This window comes from Lathamus discolor, chromosome 13 (assembly GCF_037157495.1).
Source record: "Lathamus discolor isolate bLatDis1 chromosome 13, bLatDis1.hap1, whole genome shotgun sequence".
Lineage (NCBI taxonomy): Eukaryota > Metazoa > Chordata > Aves > Psittaciformes > Psittacidae > Lathamus > Lathamus discolor.
Window position 1 is genome coordinate 419,944 of NC_088896.1, and position 23,058 is coordinate 443,001.

The 23,058-nt window shown below is 42.9% G+C and overlaps 1 protein-coding gene across 4 annotated transcripts in view; it reads right to left on the reverse strand.

Annotated features, from left to right (window-relative positions):
* Positions 1–23,058, reverse strand: part of UNK (unk zinc finger) — a 45,591-nt gene that overhangs the window by 20,203 nt on the left and 2,330 nt on the right. For all 4 annotated transcript variants that reach the window (XM_065694120.1, XM_065694119.1, XM_065694118.1 and 1 more), the window contains exons 2-5: positions 3,594–3,803; positions 1,257–1,433; positions 698–828; positions 433–568 (exon numbers count right to left, since the gene is read on the reverse strand). In XM_065694120.1, coding sequence (XP_065550192.1) covers positions 433–568; positions 698–828; positions 1,257–1,433; positions 3,594–3,803 — 654 coding nt within the window. The remainder of the gene's footprint in view (positions 1–432; positions 569–697; positions 829–1,256; positions 1,434–3,593; positions 3,804–23,058) is intronic.

Sequence of the window (23,058 nt, forward strand, 5' to 3'; positions counted from 1 at the left end):
CATGATCCCCATCACCAGGCACACACAACAAGCAGCTTGATGATTCTGCATCCTTTACTATGAAAACATGGCTGTGTTTGTTTCTAGATGGAGATGAAAAGTTTCTGCTGCTTCCTTTCCTCCACACTGCTTTCTAAAGCAGGAGTTTATATGGTAACGGGAAGCCAGACACAGGTTCTGTCTGCTATAAAATCAGAGTTGTAACATGATTTAGCAAGTCATTTACTAGAGACTGGTTCCTATATACAGGAAAATTCCTTGTTTAGTTTGTTATCCTTCTCCCAGGCAGAAGCAGTCCATCCCATCTCTCTGTACAGGCTTTGGAGGCACACTAAAAAACTACCTAGTAAACAAAATCCTAGATTTTTCATTACATATTTCTACTACACCTCACCACTCAGCTGGGAAATAGAATATCCAGGAACACAGTACCTATATTTGTGTTTTCTTGGGCTTCTTCTTCTGTCTTTGCTATTGTGGTAGTAGGGACAGGCATAACCCTGGCGACAGAGGCGGGGGGGTTTCTTACATTGCTCTGTCTTGTAATTTCCCAAGACATACGTTGTATCTACAAAAGAAACAACCAGTTAATTGGAGATGACCAGAATCTATATTTACTATACAAAGCTTTTTACAGGAGTGGGCACTCCACAAACACCAGACTTTCCCAGCCCCACAGACCCCAAGTGACACACACCTTGCCACCTTGGTTCCTCACTGAGTATCTTCTCTATCATAGCATGGCTAGCAGCAACTGCAGATTGACCCTCTATGCTGCCTTCAGATGTGGTCTGACCATTCTGCAAAGCCTCCATCGCCTGAAGCTCCCTTTGCGGAGAGAGTTAAATGATTGAACACACAGACGGAGCAGATGACAAGACAGGTAAATGTGTATAAAACCTGATATACTGGAGCATCATAATTCCTGAGTGGATGCATTTCATTCATGCATTTTTGTCAGAATATCTTCAGTCAAACAACAACTGCAACAGATGTTCTTCGTTCCAGATGTACTATTTTGACCCCTCCCATCAGACTCCAAGCCACAATACAAGTAGTTTAAAGTATGCTCCCTTCCCCCATTTTGAGTATCCTCCCTGGAGATTTTGTAGATTTGCCTTAAGTAGGAAGGGATATATTATCATCACTCCAACACTAAGCATTTCATGCTGAAGCAGTACTGTCCTTTGATCATCTGACTTTCCATTGGGGTAGAGAAGTAACTTTTTTCATGCAGATCCCCAACCTCTACTAACCTGATGTCATACACCGGAGAGCGTAAGTCATGGGGCCCATGAGCAAACGCACAGTGGACTCCATTCTTTGTGCAGTTTCCCTTGGAGTCTGTCTCATGAATGCAGATTCCAGTTTTGTAGTAGCGCAAGTGATACCTCCTCTCCGTGTCTCCAGTAGTTCTATGCAAGAAGGGACATCTGAAGTACAGAAGGAGGGGAAGAACAGATGAAGTCTGGTCACATGGGTAACGGATTGAACACTCCTACAGGACTTATTGCTGCTACAGGATACTACAGTTAACACCACCTTTACTATCTCTGCCCTTTCTGCTGTGTCTTCCAGCACTACACAGAACCACTAAACTTGTCACTACATGGTGTGTAATGGTTTCCCCTCCTAAAAAGACAACTGGATTATTAAGACAGCAGCAGTTTCTTATTCTAGTCCAATGCCTGTCAGGGGTCTGGAAAAGAGCATGGACATTGCCAAGGTGTTCCAATATACTAGCTGTGACTGAAGGGACTTCACACAGAATCACAGAACAGTTAGGGTTGGAAAGGACCTTAAGATCATCTAGTTCCAACCACCCTGCCATGGGACGGGACACCTCACACTAAACCATGTCACCCAAGACTCCATCCAATCTGGCCTTGAACACTGCCAGGGATGGAGCACTCGCAATTTCCTTGGGCAACCCACGCCAGTGCCTCACCACCCTTACAGTAAAGGACTTCCTCTTCATATCCAATCTAAACTTCCCCTGTTTTAGTTTGAACCCGCTACCCCTTGTCCTACCACTACAGTCCCTAATGAAAAGTCCCTCCCCAGCGCCCCAGCATCCTTACGTTCCAGTATCCTTCAGATACTGGAAGGTTGCTATGAGGTCTCCATGCAGCCTTCTCTTCCCCAGGCTGAACAGCCCCAACTTTCTCAGCCTATCTTCATACGGGAGGTGCTCCAGCCCCTGATCATCCTCGTGGCCTCCTCTGGACTTGTTCCAACAGTTCCATGTCCTTTTTATGTTGAGGACACCAGAACTGTACGCAATACTCCAAGTGAGGTCTCATGAGAGCAAATGTGCACATGGCACATACCATTTCCTCAGGAGCCCACCTACACCTTGCGCTGTTACTGTTTCCTGCTAATGTAGTCCTACAGGGCTGCAACAGGCTATCTATAGCCAAATGTATCCTTTATGCAGAGCATGGGACAAGGAAGAATTACAACACCACTATTTTAGATTCTTTTTTGTTTTCCCTCTTAGGCAGAACGAGCTACACTGAGAAACGAAATGAAAGACAGCAAAACCTTCTGAGATGGCAACAGTTTTCATTCACTGAGTTTCAGCCAGATATGAACCAGTCATCTAGAAGCCAAAGCCTTCAAATATCCTATTTCCAGTCCCTTCCAGTTCTCTTATAATGAAAAAGAAAGTATTGAAAAGAAAGTATTGAAACCGAAGCCTCAGGCTGGGGGATTATTCTGTTCTGTTGGAGTCACAAGATCTTTACTTAATGAGGTAAAAAAAAAAAAAAAATAAATAATGTTTTCCTGACAAATAGCATTTTTCTGTATGTTTATATTGGCATCATGAAAGGGAACTGAAATTCCATCTTTCTATAGCATCTCCATATAAAACATTCCCTATATTTGGCCAGTTTGGCTACACTATTTATTCTTCCATATCTGTCACATGTCTAAAGTTATATTACTGAGTTAACCCGTTAATTGCTGGACTGTACCACATGCACAGCAGAAAACCCTGCATGTCTGCTGCAGCTAAACTTCCTGCAGTCATGGGGAGAGAAGACACAATAAAACAAACTCTTTCTCATCTTGCCTTATTCTGGGTACCTGTAATTTCCTTAACTAGCTTCTTAGAAGTTCAGGAAGTAAACTGACATGTATGATTTCATTTAAAAACCATGGGGATAGATAATTCAGGAGGCAGGCTAGAAAACAAAGCTCCTCCTCTTTCTTCAACCTGTGAAAAACTAAGCTACCCTGGTAGTTACCAAGAGGGATCATTTGACAGCCAGGGACTTACAGGAACAGAGTCTTTCTGAGCCTATTCATCACCAAGCTCTTTTTCCCACCTCAACTTCACTGAGAATGTCAAGGACAGTGAATGATGCAAACGCTGAATTCCCATCTAAGTCACCCTTAGTACCACCTCTGCAGCAGGCCTGGAGCGTATGGGTTGCTATTATAGAATTCACGTCTGGTTTCACGTTATGTTGGTTACAAAGCTGCTTTACTGATGACTTACCTCACCTCTATGAGAACTGGCTGGAATTATCACCTGGACCGTTACCAAAAGCCTAGTGCCTAAAAAGCAGGGCGCAGTCTTTACTTACTCATCTCCTTCCGGGCAGATTCCTGTGGTCTCATCATACTTGGTACAATAAATGTCAGGGCTATAGTTAAATGTACCATCCCGGCGGCGGATAGATCTGCGACGACGCTGGTTGACAAAGTGCCAGTGGAAGCAAGTGTAGGGCCGGTGCTGAGTGCACTTGTGCTGCACAAAAAGAGGGCACTGCTCTGTGCGGAATTCCTTCAGGTAACTGCAGACAGAAATCCAACAGCAAGAGATTAGGAACAGGACAGGATGCTGGTCAGAGGCAACAACCAACTGACCCCTGCAGGGTTCAAGCCAAACAGAGCTGCATCCGTCACAGGGATGTCTGCTGTCCTTCTTACACCCTCCTTTGCTTTTGCGCTCAACAGGGGAAGCTGGAAGCTGCTGATTGTCTGGAGCGGGAACATACCAGTTACCAGGCTAGTTAACACAAACATGAATGCTAGCAACAGCTGAAATCAGGGTATCTGATCTATCAGCACTGTCTTGAAGAAGCTTTTCATGAGCTTAGAAAATAGTTTGTGAGAAAACAGAAAACCACTATCAATTTCTATCACTAAATCCGAGACCTATCTGGGTAAAAAGGGGTTTCCTTCCTATATGTTCAGTTTTAAAAACCCTAACAAGATACACTTCCTTGTAGCCATGTTTAAAACTTTACATTACTGAGAAAGAAAGAATTTTAAAAGACATGCCTTGTGCTCCTGGTTTAACTTGGATTCTTCACCACATGGTTGACTATGAAATTAATTTTCATCAAATTTCATCTCTTGCATTCTTGTGAGTTCAGGACTCAGTCTTGAAAAGTGGGATAACCATCCTCAAACTACTGCATGTTTATGTCGTTTTAGTTTTAATATGCAATTCTCTGAAAGTATGTCTTCTTTTACCCCAACAACTAAAAGTCATAAGCTTTTATTTGTGACACTAATAACAGTCTCTAAAGCCAGATCATAGAGGATTATAAAAAGATCAACATAATGATCTGACTGTGATCTGTGTTACAAAACACAGGTGCTTACAAAACCCTTGCTGCCCAAAACTGCACAAGCTGTCCTGTATTAACAGGGAACAAAACAGTTGTGGTAGCTCAGACCTGAATCCCACCAGGTTCAGACTCAGACACCTCCAAGAACAAGACAGAATGCCCAGAGCATTCTGATTTCTTACATTTAGAGGTCAGTTTAAACAGCAAGTAACAAAATCTGCTGGTCAAAATCAAAGTGCCAGTATTGTGCTGGAAGCAACAGGATGATAGAACAGCAGATGTGGACTAATTTTGAACTGCATATGTAGTCCAAGGCAAGAAAACGAGCACAGGAATTTGTCAAGTATTCCTTCTCATGTCAGACAATTTTTCTATTGTATCTAAATGAATGGAAAGATGTCCGATGCCCAAAGATGTGCTTACAGATAATACTATCATGTTGGATGCATTCTGAAAGCAACATCTGTAAATAAAGCTTCCTTTCCTCCTTATCCTAGCTGAAGAAAAAGCCACAGGAAAATGCACAAATTCAACCCAAGTGGTTTTTCTTTTTGCTTGCTATGAAGGAGAATATCACTGGCAAGAGACCTCCTACACTGGATTTTGCAAGCATGAAAGGATAAAAGCTCTCCCTCCTCTTCAACCTCCAAACAGGCAAGACACGCAGATTCCACTGCTGCTGCTCTGCAGTCACTGGGGACTGGAGAGACTCCGCAGCTGCTGTAAGCCCTGTTCAATCCCAGCCCATCTGCCCTCTGCCACCAGTGTGGCTGGAGAACAGCATCTGCACTGAGGCCCAAGGCTTAACATCTGAAAAAAATGGAGATGGTATGCAGGAATAGGTCTGTTTGGGATGGGTGAGGGCTAATAACATCACTTCATTCCTTTTCACCATTAAAAGGCTGGCTCCATTCAACTGGAGATCCCTATTCCAACCACAGCAGCAGTTCATCTGAAAACCGAATGCCACAATAAAATTAAACCATTCTTGAAAAGCTTTCCAAGCTGTTGGACCAAATACAGTTGTAAAAGGTGAAATTCCACAGATTAGTTTATCTGATCAGTGCACTAATAAGACTCAGAATAAATGTGACTGTAACAACATTTAGGTTGGAAAGTGAATTAAGTAAACTTAAGCAGCATGATACTTGGACTGCCATCCAGATACTCCATAGTCACCAACCAGTCCCTTCCACCCACAGATCTCCATGTCCTCCTCACCTTAGAGACATGAGATTTATGTTACTTCTCTTTTACCAATGGACAAACTGCAAAACAGCTGGCTACATGCCCCAGCCAGTATCAGTAGCAATCAGAGAACCCAAGAGGATTTAAACTCTTCCATTTTCTACGAAGTGAGTCTTCGTAGAATCCTGGACTGGTTTGTGTTGGAAGGGACCAACAACTGCTCACGCAGCTCCAAAACCTAGCCACAGGCAGGGACACCTTGCACTAGACCAGGTTGCTCCAAGCCCTGTTCAACCTGTCTCAATCTCCCTTCTGGCAGGTTAAAGCCATTCCCCCTTGTCCTGTCCGTACAGGCCCTTGTCCAAAGCCCTTCTCCAGGTTTCTTGTAGCCCCTTTAGGCACTGGGAGCTGCTCTAAGTTCTCCCTGGAGCCTTTTCTTCTCCAGGCTGGACAAACCCAGCTCTCCATAGCAGAGGTGCTCCAGGCCCTTGGAACATCTTCGTGGCTTCCTCTGGACTCACTCAAGCAGGTCCATGCACCTCTTGTGCTGAGGCTGCATAGCTGCAGTCCTGGCCTTCATCTGAAAAACAGCATCATGAACCCCTTCAGTGCTCTGGAAACTATGGGGAGATAGCAGGCCTACACAGCCTGGGTATCAAGCCCAGCATTCCAGACTTGTAGTGACAGACCTGCATGAAACACTGACAAAAATCCCTGGAATTTAACAACTGCACAATCAACTGAGCTGAAACAGCTTTCCTTTAGCAGGAGAGTCTAAAAATGCACACTCTGACTAGGGATTTCAGTCTCTGGAGCATCAACTGTTGCTGAAGAGCATTTGAAAATTAACTGCATTTCATGATTGGCTAAACTCCCTGGAGAAACATTTATTATAATGTAAATCATAATTACATAAGTAAATGGTTCACCTGTGAAGTGTTTAACACCTAATTTGCTTCATCAGAAACTCGTTCTTTAAATGCTGTCTTTTAAATAAACCATCTCTCACTCTTAATTTCAAAGCAAGTCCCACAAACAGGTACCACTGAGCTCAGCAAAACACATTAACTGTGCATGACCACCTCCGCAATAGACCCAACAGACAATAAGGAGAGTTGTCACATTAAGGCAGTCATTTCAAGCCTTTCAATCACTCCTTTGGGGGTTATTTTTTGGAGGGGTTTTTGGGGTTGTTTTTTTTCGAGCCACTAAAACATTCTAAATCACCCTCCTCTGCAATACCCTGAATAGTAAACTGCCTTATAGCCCTGTATTCTCTTGATCCATTGAGTTTTGGTTCCTCTGGGAGAACACAAACCACTCAACCAGCCACTTCGTATTAAAATATATAAAAGGCATGTAAACCACATGTGTTTTGGGAGCCTAGAAAGAATACCTAGACTGTCCCACCACAATGTTATGCCTCACAAAGCAGAAAGCTATTAGTATTTCAGTAGCCTCTTTGCAAAGGCTTGAAACAAAAACACAGAAAACACTGTCATGACAATGACAGATCCTTCTGGTGTCAGTGGTTTCTGAACATTTTTTTCCCCAGACCAGCTGAGAAAAGGAATTTTTGAACGACCCTTGAAAAACTGAAAACATGTTGAGAGCTGGTACACATTTCACAGTGTATCAGCGAAACGCTGTGTCTGCACAGTAAGAGGAAATTCAGCAATGATAACCGGCATTTCTCACTCCTCTCTTCCAGATCTCAAGAAACTGCAAACCCCATGAGGGGCAGAATAATTATTACCCCATTTTATATGGGAGTTTCTTCAATATTTATTAAAAAACACAGAGGTGAAACTAATCAGTTCTATGTTGGTCTACTTTACATGCACTCTCTTTTAATGTGTGCGTATATGCCGCATTTTTAAACCTTTTTTTTTTTTTTAACATGGAAGGCTTGTAGCACAGTTGTCTTCTGAGACTACATTAACATCAACACCCAAATTCCTGGAGGAAATGAGTCCCACTAAACAAAGATAAATGCAATTCTAAACAAATAGGACAAGGCTCACCAGAACAATGCATATCAAAGTCCCCAGGCTGCCTAGCAGGATGGACACTACTGGAAATGAAAGCCTCTCTCCTTAGAAGGACAAGAGGAGAGGTTCTTAGACTAGATTTGTGAACTCCTGGAGACTGACAAGAACAGCAAAGTATTAGGGAAAAAGAACCCCAAAAAACAAACCACTTTGCAATATTGTGAGCACTTTGCTGAAATTCCACTTCCTCTGGACAGAATAGTGGAAGGGTCAGTCATTATCTCTGCAATAATTTACACTAGTGGGGGAACCATTAACTGTTTTTAATTACCAGTAGGGACCAAAATCCCCAGGGCAGGGCAGCAGTTGGTAATGGATAATGGCAGCTAGTTCCTCCTCTGCCCTGGAGGGACTGAGCTGCTCCAGGAGCTGCAGGAAAGCAGATGGGAAAGGGAGGGAGAAAAAAGAAAAAAGTACTTCCAAACACCACCCAAAAAAAAATTCAAACCAAACTAGAACAAACTTGAAAAGGTCTGGGTAGGGGAAGAGGAACCAAGAAGAAACTCTAACCCATAAGCTTAATTTTTCAACTCAACAATTGCAGCCTTGTCCTGGTCACATTCATTGCCTGCTGTGGCTTTGCGGCAGCTTTACCGCTGTGGCTCTGGTCAACCCATGGGCTCAAGCAGCTCGTTCTAGAGAACCCTGGGCTCCTGCCACATCCCAGGGCTGTACATGTCCTGCCAAACCTGACAGGAGCCACGCACACAGTGGCATGAGCTCAATTCAGGAAAACGTGCTGCTAAAACGTGCATGAAGACAGCTGAGCTTCAAATTCTTCATTAAAAGCCTTACCCAAAACTCCCTGGAAGTGCTGGAAGATGCATGCTGATGTCAAGAGAGAAATCTCTGCTTTGTAACAGAGGGATCAGGAAGATAGGGGAGAGGAACAATACCAAGAAGCGTGGAAACAAAAGAATTAAAACCAAACTTTTCCAAACCCTCATTGCTTCCGTAATGCAACACCAGGGCCCCCTTCACTTCTGACACCTCCTGCACTGAGATCTTTAAGTAGGCTCCAAGGCAAGCTTCTCTCCTTTGCAGCCCTCCTCACCCCTCCCAGGCAATCCGTTTCCTGCCAAAACTCCTCTTGGGCCCAAAAAGAGCACAGAGGCTTATTGACAGGACCTGAACCTCCTGCAGCAGGCAGAAAACCACTAGACAATTGTTTGGCTAATCCAGAGTAGGGCACTGCTTGTAAATGTAGGACAACAGTGAGATCTAACACCCTGTCACCTGGATTTCCCATACACATAAGGGTGTGTTTACACCATGAAACTGCTACAGCAACCTTAATGAGGGCCTGCATTAGGCAACTCATACCACTGCTGTGTATCTGGTGTTACCTCAGTGCAAACCACAGGCACCTTCTACACCAGCAGGCACATCCTGCTCAAAGTGCCAGCCATGCAGCTCCATCTCTGCAGCTTCTTGGTCACAAGAAACTGACCCAGAGAAGTGGCCCAGGCCACATTCTGACAGCACAGGCTCTGTCTGTTTCTGTAAAGCCCAGCCTAATGTGGACACTTCACTTTGCTACTAGCACTAACATTAGAAATTACTAGTTGAGGGCTGTGTAACAAGTCTTAGTAGTAGGCGCTGTCCAAAACAGCCCACAGAGACAAATCTAACACAGAAATCTACAAATACAGTGTTTGGTTCTGTGTTTTTTCTTTTAAACCAAGGTTTAAGGTCCTGATAAAATTTAAGGTATCAAGAAAAAAATGCTCTTCTGCTATTACCATTCATATCTTAGTCCCACCTGCCTCCTCAGAGTGCAGGATCTTACTGACAAAGATACAATTTCACCAGCACAGTACTACATGGGACTTTTGTTTGCACTTTTTTATCAGTTCTGTCCTGCTGTTTCAGACAGGACTGCCCAAGGCCATAGACCTTGTTGTACGGTTTCAGGTGGTCCCAGTTCACCTCACACTCTTCCTGAAAAGCATAGCCTGAATGACAGAGGTCACTGCTTGACAGCTGTTCATTAGCTTTCCTTTGCTGGAAGCTCCTGCTGGCACCGATCTCTACCAACAGCAGCACAGAGAAAGTTATCCTAATTCAGTTTAGAAGGAAAAAAAAAATTAAGGAAATTAGAAAATCACCATCTTAGCTCTCAAGTTTATACTAATGATTTGAGTTAACACAGGTTAAGATTATCTGAATCAGGTAGCGCTTATCCAACAGACTGCCCGAAAAGGAGGCAGCAGTGCAAAACCCAGGAGAAAACACCTAACTCTAAGCACAAAAATTTCTATTTCAATAAGCTTCACCTATAGAAAATATTTCCAAAACTCCTACTTGATTCGTAAGCTTGAAGAGCTACCCCAATTCAAGAGGAAAAGAGCTGTCCATTTTAAATCAGCTCTCTAATTCATTTCACCCTCATAAAATTTTATTGCAAAAGATGGTATCAGACACACTTTACGTAAGAAACCCATGACTCAATTATTTTCTTTTACTGAACTGTGGTATTCCAATTGAAATGAGTCAGTAGTGTATGACAGAAGCTACTTATTCCAACAGGATACTCAATAAAAATCCTACTAATGCTCTTTTCATTTAACATATCATTACTGATAGTGAAAACCCATGATACGCAGCTCTGACATCACTCAGGAGGAGTTTTTGCTCTTAGGGCAAAGATGATATTCCACCAAAAGAGGAATATTAAAAAAAAAATAAAAATAGGGGGTGGGGGTGGGATTTAAAGAACAGGGTCATTCAAAAATAATTTGTAGTAAGCATACCAGCATTCCCAGGATGTGTCAAAATGCTGGCATTTCAAAGCTCTCTGACAAGGAACAGTCTTCAACACCCAAGAGTTCTTAGGTTTGGAGAGGACAAGAATGAAACAACCAACCTAACTTCACAGGAGCTGTAGTTTCTTGTTCCCAGGGGTAGGCACAAAGCAACCAAATTCCTCAACTTACAGCCGCAAGCTACCGACAGCCCAGTTTACAGCCTGCCTAAACCTCTACAAGGAAATGTTCAGCATCCTTCTAGTAAAAGCTGTAGTTAAGACAAGTCTCTTTTAATAAACAATATTTTTCACTTGCTGGCAGATGTAATCGAATACTGAAACAGAGCCTCACACGAATGGCTACTGAATATCAAACAACAACAAACACCCTTAGCAGCAATCTTAAAGGATTTCATCATGATTTCAGGAGAAGTTCTGAACAGGTTTCAGGTCCTGTGCCTCACCACTTACTGGATATGTCCCCTTTTGCCATATTTCATGGTACTTTTCCAAATAACCTCACAGACCTGACCAACCCCTCAGACTTCAGACCAAGGCTATTTCATATGCCATACATCCCTTGACACAAAACACAAACATCTCTCTCTGTATATCTCAGAGACTATCGGACTATCTGCCTTTCCATACCCTCAACAGCCAGGTACAGTTCTGCAAACCTTGAAAAGCTCAGAAAGCATTTAAATCTCAAAGAAAAATATATAGGTCACTTCATAAAAACCAAAGGCTGACTGTGGATGTGGGAAAGGAGAAAAGGATGAGGAAAAAGTTTCAGTTAGCTCACATCTGTCAACAAGACAGACTTCACATGCCCCAGTGTTTTCTGTATCATCTAAATAAATTGAATCATCAGCTGAAAAAGGTCACAGAGCAGACAGCACCGTGTGATTTTAGAGCTGTTAGATTTCCCCTTCTCCATTAGAGCTTGACAATAATGTCAGTTCTAAGGGCAAACAAAGTGAGTTAGAGAGACTCATTAGGGATGCATGGAGTTGGGCTTGTTTGGCTGCAGAGGGGTTTTGGGGGTTTGTGTTTACTGTTGTCTTTTTTTTGTTAATTTTCTTTCTTTTAAGAGTTCTTATAACTCATTGATCAAAACGTCAACTCTTCACATCCATAGCCCATGACTCGCCCACTTTTCACTACAGAAATAGGCAGGCATCATTCACAAATTCTCTTTTTTCACAGAATTATAGAATGGTTTGGGTTGGAAGGAACCTTAAAACTCATCCAGCTCCAACCCCTGCCATGGGCAGGGACACCTTCCACTAGAGCAGCTTGCTCCAAGCCCCTGTGTCCAACCTGGCCTTGAACACTGCCAGGGATGGGGCAGCCACAGCTTCTCTGGGCACCCTGTGCCAGTGCCTCGCCCTCTTCTTCCTAGGATCTCATCTCTACCCCCTCTGTCAGTTTAAAACCATTCCTCCTTGTCCTGTCCCTGCAGGCCCTTGTCCAAAGCCCTTCTCCAGGTTTCTTGTTGCCCCTTTAGGCACTGAAGTTGCTCTCAGGTCTCCCCTTAAGGAGCCTTCTCTTCTCCAGGCTGAACCTGCCCAGCTCCCTCAGCCTGTCTTCAGAGCAGAGCAGCTCCAGCCCTCACAGTATCCTTGTGGCCCCCTCTGGACTCACTGGAGAAGGTCCTCGGCGTCTGATCAATTTAGCAAGCAAAGCCGAGCTGAATGCTTCCAAATGGATGCTAATGGTACTGCAGAAGCCAAAATACAAACTGCTAGATTACAAAAAATGAAGGATAACACGCCACAAGTACAACATTCATATCCAACAGGAACCTGACCACTACAGTAACTCTGTTTTCAGATTGCAAAGGAGATCATGGGGTGGACAATGCATCTAATTCAATTCAGCAGAAAGGAAAGAACTACACACGGCCAATACTTCGTAGATAACAACTTTCAGTGACTGTAAAAGTTCATGCTAAAAATAACACGTTGGCAACTATCAGAAATGATCAGGACATTTTTCAATTAGAAGAAAAATGTCAGACATAAACAGCTGTGTCTTGTCTACACCACAGTAAGAAAAAAAAAAAAAAACAGCGAGACACTACAGCACAGTGCCAGCCCATCACGGGAAGACAGCCTTGTACCAGCTTCAGGCAAAACATGGTTTCCACAATTACAGCAAAAATGGCTTTCAGATAAATACCATATTGTAGCTAAGTAGCTCAGCGATGCTGTCTTGATAAGGAAATAAAAATCAAGGCTTTCAGTTTGGAGTTAATAAAATGAATGTTTATCACATTTGTGAACAGCCAGGACACCAGCTCCACTGAGCTCCAGTCTGCAGGGGTCAGGAGAAAGGTGCTCGGTCAGAATTCCCTCGAGCTGTGCATCACTGGGGCTAGGCATGCCATGAGTTGTATCATTCAAATCTGAGGAATAAACCGATTTCAGTCACTTTCCAGGCGGTGTGCTCTCTTTGAAAAGCACAAGCTTATTGTGTCAGTGGACCATGAAATGCACACGGCCAAGCCATACCAACAAAACCCATTCTAAACACAAGTGTTTATTTACACAGAGCTGTCACCTTTTTAATTAAAACACTCCAAGCACAGGCATATGCAAACATTTCACTGCACTACATTTCAGAGGTGGTTTTTTTTTTAAGCCATTCAGCAAGATCCAGAACTCTGCATAAAGACCTGAGTTTACAATTAGATTTCTTTGAGTTTGATCTTTTTTGTCCCCCTCCCAAATTAACTGGCCATATGTATTACATGACATGACCTCAAAATTACTCAAATATTTAGACAGTTCATGCAACGTTTTAAGTAGAAAGCCATTTTTTCCCCCCAAGTTTAAATGTCGTATTTTCAATTTGACACTACTCCTTTATGCAAACACCTAAAGCACACCTTCCTGGTTTCGAACATGGGTCACCCCCAGTTGGGACAACCCTCATCACTCCCTGAGCTGATTTTGGCTCTACAAACTATTCAGCCGTTATTAATCCTTCCATACAGCACCTGTGTAAGTGCTGAGTGTAAGAAAACAGAATCATAAGGAAATAATTATTTTTCAGTAACATGCGGGTGGAGCTTACTGCATTCAGACAGCTGCGCACAGGTTTATACCTGGTTTAATTGCCAGTGTATGTGTTCATATATGTTCATAAACACATAAACATGTGTTTAAATATGAGCACTTAAATATTTTACTGCTAATGACTTTGCAGAAACATCTATCCACGGGCCTGTCTATTATGGTCAGCTTATGTCCAGTTAAATTTTTCTGATTTATATTAACTGGATTGGATCGATGGTGCTTCTTTATCCTTGTGTTAGTGCCTGTGGCCTCAGACACATGGAGAAAGTCTGCAGAAAGGTGGAATTTGAGTAGAGTTAAACAGGTGTTGGGTTTGCTGCACTAGACTACAATGAATCAAGGTCTAATTAACACGTTGATGTCCTGGGCTGTAAAAATTAACTGGAAGCTGGAACATTAAGTTCTCCAAGCTGTACTTCTCTCCCCACCAATTCAATCACTAACAAAGCCTTCCCAGGACCAGCAACTGTAGAAGCATTAGTAAGGGCTGGGCTGGGCTGTTTCAAAACTTGTGTTACCCACTCTGCTAGTTCCCTACAACAAAACAAAATATCCCACATGCAAGAATCTGTAAAGGCTAATTCAGAAAAAATATTATTTTCATACAAGACACTACATAGCTGAGGCTTTCAGTTACAGATTTTTATGAGCATTTTTAGGCAGCTGACCTTTAACATCTTGTCTTACAAAAGGTGCTTCAGAAAAAGAGCACAGTAGCCCTCCTTCTGGCCACACCAAGAACCTTCATGATTTAACAAACAGCTCATTGCTCAATTGCAGCCCCATTCTCACAACAGTTTCAAGACAGTGCATGAACTGTATGGAGGTCTTATACTTACACTGGACCAACACCACAAAACCAAACATCCATAAGAAGTGGCAGGTCTATAGTGCTCTCATCCAGACCAAGCTATATTTGAAAACAAAATGGCATCTGCTTCTTCTCAGGTGAAATGCCAACTAGACCTGCAGCAGCCTCTTTGGAAAGGCTTACATTTGTGAACAGATATTTTCTGTTGTGAATTTGAAATAAAATACAGTGATTATCTAATGAGCATGAACCTGCCTCCCTTAACACACGTGCCAGCACAAAGATAAAAGCCAGCTCTTACTAGTTGATTTTGAAAAAAATCAATGTTAGCCATTCATTTGATTTTCTTTTCCAGTCAGCACTCACATCAGACTTTATCTGTGGCTGCTACAGCCCTGCAGGCTTTCTTGACACTCCATAAGGCAGGCACCCCTCAGAATAAAAGTCTACGCACACAAACAGACTGATCCAAAGAAGCACCATTACATGTCCCACATCAGACTATGTGTCAGACAGGGACCCTGACATGTGGGTGTAAGCCAGCTCTCCACCACAGGGAATGCAGTCAGATCCCAGGCTATACCACAATGTCTCATTCTTCATTTTGACTAATCAATCCATGAATAAATCTGGTGGCACCCTGAAGATATATTACATGTGCAAGCCATTTTATTTGGTTTGTTGTTGCTGTGAAGCTGCATGACTGCCCTGGGGCATCAGCTGGTTTTATTTCTGCTCTGATGGTGAATATTCAAGTGTTATTAAGGAAAGCTCAGAGTCTATTGATGATTAGAGAAGAAAAATCACCTCTGAGCATATTCGCTGTGGACTGACAACTTTTTGAACTGTGGTGACATGCTGAAGACAAAAAATTTCTTAAGGCAAATGGTGGACGTACCAACTAGGAGAGCAGCGCTGCTAGATTTAGTACTCGCCAACAAGGAGGGTTTGGTCGAAGTGGTGACGGTCAATGGCAGCCTTGGCTGCAGTGACCATGAGATGGTGGAGTTTAGGATCCTGTGTGGGAGGAATAGAATACCTAGCAAAGCCACAGTTCTGGATTTCCGAAGGGCCAACTTTGGCCTCTTCAGTCAACTGCTAAGGGAAGTCTCATGGGAAAGTGTACTAGGCGGTAAAGGGGCTCAAGATAGTTGGTTAGCATTCAAGGACCGCTTCTTCCAAGCTCAGGATCGGAGCGTCCCAATGAGTAGGAAATCCAGTAAGGGATCTAGCAGACCGGCGTGGTTAAACAAGGAGCCGCTGGGCAAACTCAAGTGGAAAAGGAGAATCTATGGATTATGGAAGGAGGGGCTGGCCGCTTGGGAGGAATATAGGACAGTTGTTAGAGAATGTAGGGAGGCAATTAGGACAGCTAAGGCCTCCTTGGAACTCAATCTTGCTAGTTGGGTTAAAGACAATAGAAAGGGCTTCTTCAAATACATAGCAAATAAAACTAACACAAGAGGCAATATAGGCCCACTGCTGAACAAAGTGGGTGCCCTGGAGACAGAGGATATAAAGAAGTCAGAGGTGCTGAATGCCTTCTTTGCCTCTGTCTTTACTCCTGCAGACTGCCCCCGAGGGCCCCGGATTTCTATAGCCCCAGAAGGAGTCAGGACTAAGGAGTTTGCTTTGGTAGATGAGGATTGGGTTAGGGATCAGCTATGCAATCTGGACATCTGTAAATCGATGGGTCCGGATGGAATGCACCCACGGGTGCTGAGGGAGCTGGCGGAGGTCACTGCTAGGCCACTCTCCATCATCTTTGGTAAGTCGTGGGAAACGGGCGAGGTACCTGAGGTTTGGCGGATGGCAAAGGTCACACCAGTCTATAAGAAGGGCAAGAAGGAGGACCTGGGTAATTATAGACCGGTCAGCCTTACCTCCATCCCTGGAAAGGTGATGGAACAACTTATTCTTGACTCCATCACTAGGCATATCAAGGATGAGGGGGTCATTAAGAACAGCCAACATGGTTTTATGAGGGGGAAGTCATGTATGACCAACCTTATAGCCTTCTATGAGGAAGTGACTAGGTGGAGGGATGATGGTAGAGCGGTAGATGTAGTTTTTCTTGATTTCAGTAAGGCATTTGATACTGTCTCCCACAGCATCCTCACAGATAAGCTAAGGAAGTGTGGGCTTGACGATCAAGTAGTGAGGTGGATCGAGAACTGGTTGAAAGGAAGAAGGTAGAGAGTTGTGGTCAATGGCGCAGAATCTAGCTGGAGGTCTGTGACTAGTGGAGTCCCTCAGGGGTCGGTGCTGGGACCGGTGCTGTTTAATATTTTCATCAATGACCTGGATGAGGGAACTGAGTGCACCCTCAGCAAGTTCGCTGATGACACAAAACTGGGAGGAGTGGCTGACACACCAGAAGGCTGTGCTGCCTGGACAGGCTGGAGAGTTGGGCGGGGAGAAACTTGATGAAATTTAACAAGGGCAAGTGTAGAGTCTTGCATCTGGGGAAGAACAACCCCATGTACCAGTACAGGTTGGGGGTTGACCTGCTGGAAAGTAGCGAAGGGGAAAGGGACCTGGGGGTCCTGGTGGATAGGAGGATGACCATGAGCCAGCAATGTGCTCTTGCGGCCAAGAAGGCAAATGGCATCTTAGGGTGCATTAGAAAGGGTGTGGTTAGTAGGTCAAGAGAGGTTCTCCTCCCCCTCTACTCAGCCTTGGTGAGGCCGCATCTGGAATATTGCGTCCAGTTCTGGGCCCCTCTGTTCAAGAAGGACAGGGAATTGCTTGAAGGAGTCCAGCGCAGAGCCACAAAGATGATTAAGGGAGTGGAACATCTCCCTTATGAGGAGAGGCTGAGGGAGCTGGGTCTCTTTAGCTTGGAGAAGAGGAGACTGAGGGGTGACCTCATCAATGTTTACAAATATGTAAAGGGTAGGTGTCAGGATGATGGAGCTAGGCTTTTTACAGTGATATCCAGTGATAGGACAACGGGCAATGGGTGTAAACTGGAGCACAGGAAGTTCCACGTTAACATCAGGAAGAACTTCTTTACTGTAAGAGTGACAGAGCACTGGAACAGGTTGCCCAGGGAGGTTGTGGAGTCTCCTACACTGGAGATATTCAAGGCCCGCATGGACAAGTTCCTGTGTGATGTACTGTAGGTTACCCTGCTCTTGCGGGGGGGTTGGACTAGATGATCTTTTGAGGTCCCTTCCAACCCTTGGGATTCTGTGATTCTGTGTGATTCTGTAAAACAATACTCACTTTAATTACGATTTTTGCAGATATTTACCAGGTACAGTTTGAAGAATCTATTCCCCCTTCCATAGGTGCATGACTGCTTATTTATCTGAAGAAATTCTAGGCATACAATGATAAAAAGCAATCCAGCCTTAATTTCTTAACTGTAACTAACAGTGCCACCATTCTTACTAAGCCAGTATGCTCTACTGAAATGTATCCGCAATTTCTGACCAACAGATAGCTAGGGATGGCCCTGGATTTTTTCCTGCCTGACCACAAACTCAGCATAACCTTCCCTTCTGCCAGTGTTCTGACAACTATATCCAATCAGATGTCTCTGAGTTTTAACCAGAAAAGTAAGAACCAGACCAGTATCAAGCATTTCAGTGAACTAGCACTATTATTGCCATCACTGCATTTTAGTACTTAAAATATTTCTTTCAAAGAAAACCCAGGACTTTTCTTGTAACAATTTAGGTTTACCTAAAAGAACACTACTGCAGGGTGAGGGTGTATGAAAACAGCCTGCAACAAAGCCAAGAAGAGAAGAAATTGTTTGTATTCCTTTTAAGGGAACATTCATTCCAACTGATATTTCAAATGTCAAACTAGCATTAACTGCATCAAGCACTGATCAAAATACACAAGACATAGCTGAGAAAATTATCACAAGCATCTAAATTGGCTGTCACCACCAGGTGGAGTTTGAGGAAGTACAAGCCTCTAGCACCTCCTTACATATCCTTCTGGTGAGGAGGCTTTGTAGTTTTGATTGCCCTGACACAAAAGACAAACTCTAAATAAAGTAGAGGAAAACAAAAAAAGATAGCTAAGAAATTCATTAATTTAGGACACAAGGGGAATTGCTGCCTGGTTGGCTGTGCGTGTGCATAGGGCATAGCTTTTAGCTTTGTACCTGATCTGCAAGTGATTTGTTGAACATTACAAGAAGTTTACAGAGTATATAAAGACTTTACAAGATGGAAACTTCTGTGACTGTCTTACTCTCACAATCCACGATTTCAACAAAATCTGATTTAAGAAGATTTTAAGGAGGAAACGGACACAATATTAAAAAAGCAACAACAATAAAAAAAATAAAAAAAAAAAATCTCAGACTCAGTTTAGACATTAGTGATTCCATGAGGAAAAGGGATGGACCACATAACTGGTAACTTCTCACCATCTCTTTTAGCCCTGTCTCTCATTTTCAAAAAGATTTATGAAGTTTTTAAAAAGCAAGACATTAACAAAAGGAACAAAACATGACCTCAGCATCCTCTGAAAAGGAACTTAGCTCCTGGGGTCCTGACAAGCAGGTTCTCACAAGCTTCAATGCTGCAATTTAAGACATTGCTTCAGTTCTTTATTTTGCTCCTCTCTTAGAAATCACAGCTCCTATCACAGGGCTAAGAGAAGGGAGAGTTGACCTGCTCTCCAGCTGCCCCAGTTCACAGCCTGGTGTATTAATACAGTCTACCGGTGACAGCTGATGCCAATATGACACACAATCAGCATGATTAACTGATGTCCTGACACATTCCTGCCGCGTTGGTGTAGGGCAGAAGCATCCTGCAAACAGCTAGGCAGAAATGCAATCGAAGATCTTCCAGAGGACATTGGTCAGACCCTTTGTAAAAGGTGGCTGCACATTGCAGCTGCTCATAGAAGTTAGAAAAATCTATTCTGGTGTAAAGAAGAAATCTGAATAAAACAAAATGCTGAATTCCAACAGAATTTGCTCCAAAATAAAGCCAAACAATATTAAAAAAAAAATAATAATCAGGCAATACATAAACCTACAAAATGAGAAAATGTGTATACTGGGAAGCTCAAAATTCCAATGTTTTCTATAAGAATTATTAATTCAATTTTGTCTGCCATGCCACAAAAAAAATATCCTATATGATAATGTAAGCAATGTATAAGCCTTAACATAGTCCTCTTTCTTTTTTTTTTTTTTTTTTTAATCAAAGAAATCGAAACAACTGTTTTCAAAGTTGGAAAAATTCTGCATGAGTGAGTCTCTCTCCTCTTTCACAGAATTTGTGATTTTTGAAATATCAACCACGGCCGGACGAAAGCTAATTCTGAAAATCTCAAAGCAGAACATAAAGCTTTTCATTCAGCAAAATATTTCTAGGCCACTGATAGAGCAAATTCCTTGTCACTTCTGATGTCTAGAAGTACTCTCTTACTAAGTGTAAAAGTAGCAAGCAGCTCCAGCCCCACTGCAACACAAGGGAGGAAACCCCTCGCTGCCTCCACATGCACAGTAACCAGCAGGACAGCACAGTCCTGCGCTGATGGGGGCCCAACGACCCCTCACAGCAGAGGCTTTTAACACTCCTCCTTTGATGACCATAGCATTTAGAGCATTATTTTCCAGTGTACATACTGTGAAGGCAGCCCTTCCTGTTCACGCTCCAGTATTTTATATTTCCAGCTTCCTGCAACAGTTTGTGGTGGGCATGTATTCGCTGAAGTTCACACTGACTTAAAAACCAGCAATAATAACCAGCTTATACTTCCCTCACAAGCTGACGTTTACAGGTTCTGATGTAGCAGACCACTGGCAAGTCTCTTGTTGAGAAGTACTGACTTTCTCTGCGCTTTCCTAACAACCTCCAAGGGCATTACCAGATCTGAAACCCAACAATGCATGGAGGTTTTTTTTGTTGTTCGTTTTTTTGTTTGGTTTTGGTTTTGGTTTGATTTGTTGTTTAAACAACAGGGCTAGTTTCTATTTTTGTATCAGTCCTATCAGCTTATTGATCTAAGGGTTGTCATCAGTAAAACCAAAGCAGAATTAGTACAACGGTTTGTTAATTTAAAAGTCCTGGTGGTTTAAAAAGAAAAAAGGTTTGTAAGAAGTGTTTCAGAACCCTAAATGTATTTGCTAAGTTGTGAAGACCACCCATATCAAGAATGTCAAAAGTATAACCTAACAGACTACTCAGACACTAAGGGCTCTAGAAGAGCAAAGCCACTTACAGAAAAAAAAAAAAAAAAGAAAAGAAGAAAAAGCAACTCTGAAAACATGTTAGCTACCCATCTGGATTTTGGTTTTCTTTTCACAGTCAGTCAGTCTGCACATTTGAGATCGGACATGCTGTGTCTGCCCTGCAAGCAATAAGACACCGTCCACGTATAAGGAGATAAGGATTACTCTCTACAAACGCTTCGAGGTGCAGTTTTGTGTGCCACTGGTTTTGAGTAGGAATTTTAACATAAAGATTTTTAGATAAATAAGACTTCATTGTAATCCAAGCCCAACTATTATCTTCCTGTTCTTATTTCTTCTTCCCCTATATTTCTGTCACTGACCTAATCAGTTTCTGTTTAAGGCCAAGAAACCACCACACAAGGCACTACTCAAAAACATGCAGATACAAAACTGTCTTTGATTTAGCATAATTGCATCAACCTGATTTTCATCCCCACTTAAGATGCCTTTCACTCAAGTGCACTAGTTCTTATAGCTCTGAATGGCTGGCATCTAAATGGTTGCAAGATAAAGCCTGGGTGTCACTAACACAACAGAATGGCCAGCTGTGGGGATGCAGTTCTAGCACTACACAGGTACTAACCCTTCAGAATTTCCCACAGTTCCTCCAATCATGTAAAAGGAAAGAGAATGGGATTTTTGTATTTTATGCTGCAAAGGCATAACCACAAAGCTTATTTTGCCGTAGTACAAAGGATGTGCTCCCAGGCATCCTGGTCCAGAACTGGAGTGAGGGTACGTACAGCCTGCAGGGACACGGAAAACTGGAGTTTATTTACAGGATGGCTGCTCACATTTAAGATGGGCACACACAAGAGAATCACGTTTAGTAACAATGACCTGGGTTATGCCCAGAAAATCTTTGTCCCAGAGAGTTTATCACCTAAATCAGAGTATTTTCAATGCTGCTTTTGAGCACGTGTATTTTGCACTCTTTGCTTTTTTATAAAATAGGTTGATTTCTCTTCACCTGAACACTTGCTTTCCTGCAGAGTATTGCACTGTTTGACTTCCTGGTGAATGCAGTGAACAAAGAACTGCTCAGCTTTCACCTACCTAAATTCTGCCAGATCAATAAACATCCAAGCAGTGGATACAATCTTTCAGTTCACAATTAAAGAGTCCAGCCTGACTGAAAACCACTGAAGATGGCAACAGCCAAATGGACAAACTGTAGCAAAACAAAAGCATGCCACAGTACTCAGTGTCTACAACTGCCAAGAGATTGATGGCTTGCTTTCAGTTTCTCTGAACTCAGCCTCTACCCACATTTGCAGATAACACATCAGGGGTAGATTCATATAGAAAGAACCATGTCAGCTAGAGCTAAGACAAGGTGCGAAGTCAATACTTAGTTGAGGTTTAACAGAGCGTCCCCAAACCAAATCTATTTCCCACTACAAGCTACCAGCTCACCCCTGCAGAGCCCATCCCCCGAAGCATATCAAAGCTGCACTGGCTTCAGGTATGCCAGAAACAACCTCAGCCCCTTTTTCTGAGGAGCACAGCGATCTCATCCCACTTACGGGACCACAACGAACGGCCACACGAAGAAACTTCTGATGTAGCAACCCAGACAGAACACAGCCGCAGCTGCTGAGCACTTCATTGCTTACTTGAGTTCTACTAACAGGATACGAGGTCCCCAGACGAGGAACACACCATTCATAATTAAATAGCAAAGCCCAGCATATACCTGAGTAACTCAGTCTCCAGGAGAACCGAGCTGCCCACTACAACTGCTACCAAGCACAATCAAAGGGTCTTTTTCTGAGCTCCTCTTCTGCTAACAAACACTGCAAAGGTATGAGATAGCATCACTAATTCTATTCTTTTTCCCCCAGATTTTCTTCTGCTGTACATCTAGAACAGACACAAAGGCTTCCTGACAAGATCTAGAACTGCAGTTCAAAGTACCTAAAAATCTCATGAAAATAATACCAAGAGTTTAGAAATCAACACTAATTCTGAAAATTGAATGCTTCCTAACAAATACAGCCAAAACTTCCTAAGACAAGAGATCCCCAGCACCAGATTGCCTGTCCCCAGGGAACAGCAAACTATGCAGATAATTAAGCTTAACTTCAGTTTACAAGTTGTAACCTTCATGTCATTTTATGGAAACAAGCTATATTTAAGGAATAAAAAGGAAGGAAATATTTACATTTTGACAACATACAACTTGTTCATATGAACAACCACCAAGTAAATTCCCATATGTTATCAGAGGAGGGTTTACAATACGATGTGACCTAGTTTACAAATCCAAGACTTTCAAAGTATGGCTTGCATCCTGCTGTTAGCACTCTGCAGCCCCCAAAATGTCCCTCACTTATGGTTCTCCAGCTTCTCCACAACTGTTTTCACTGACATGTTATTAGC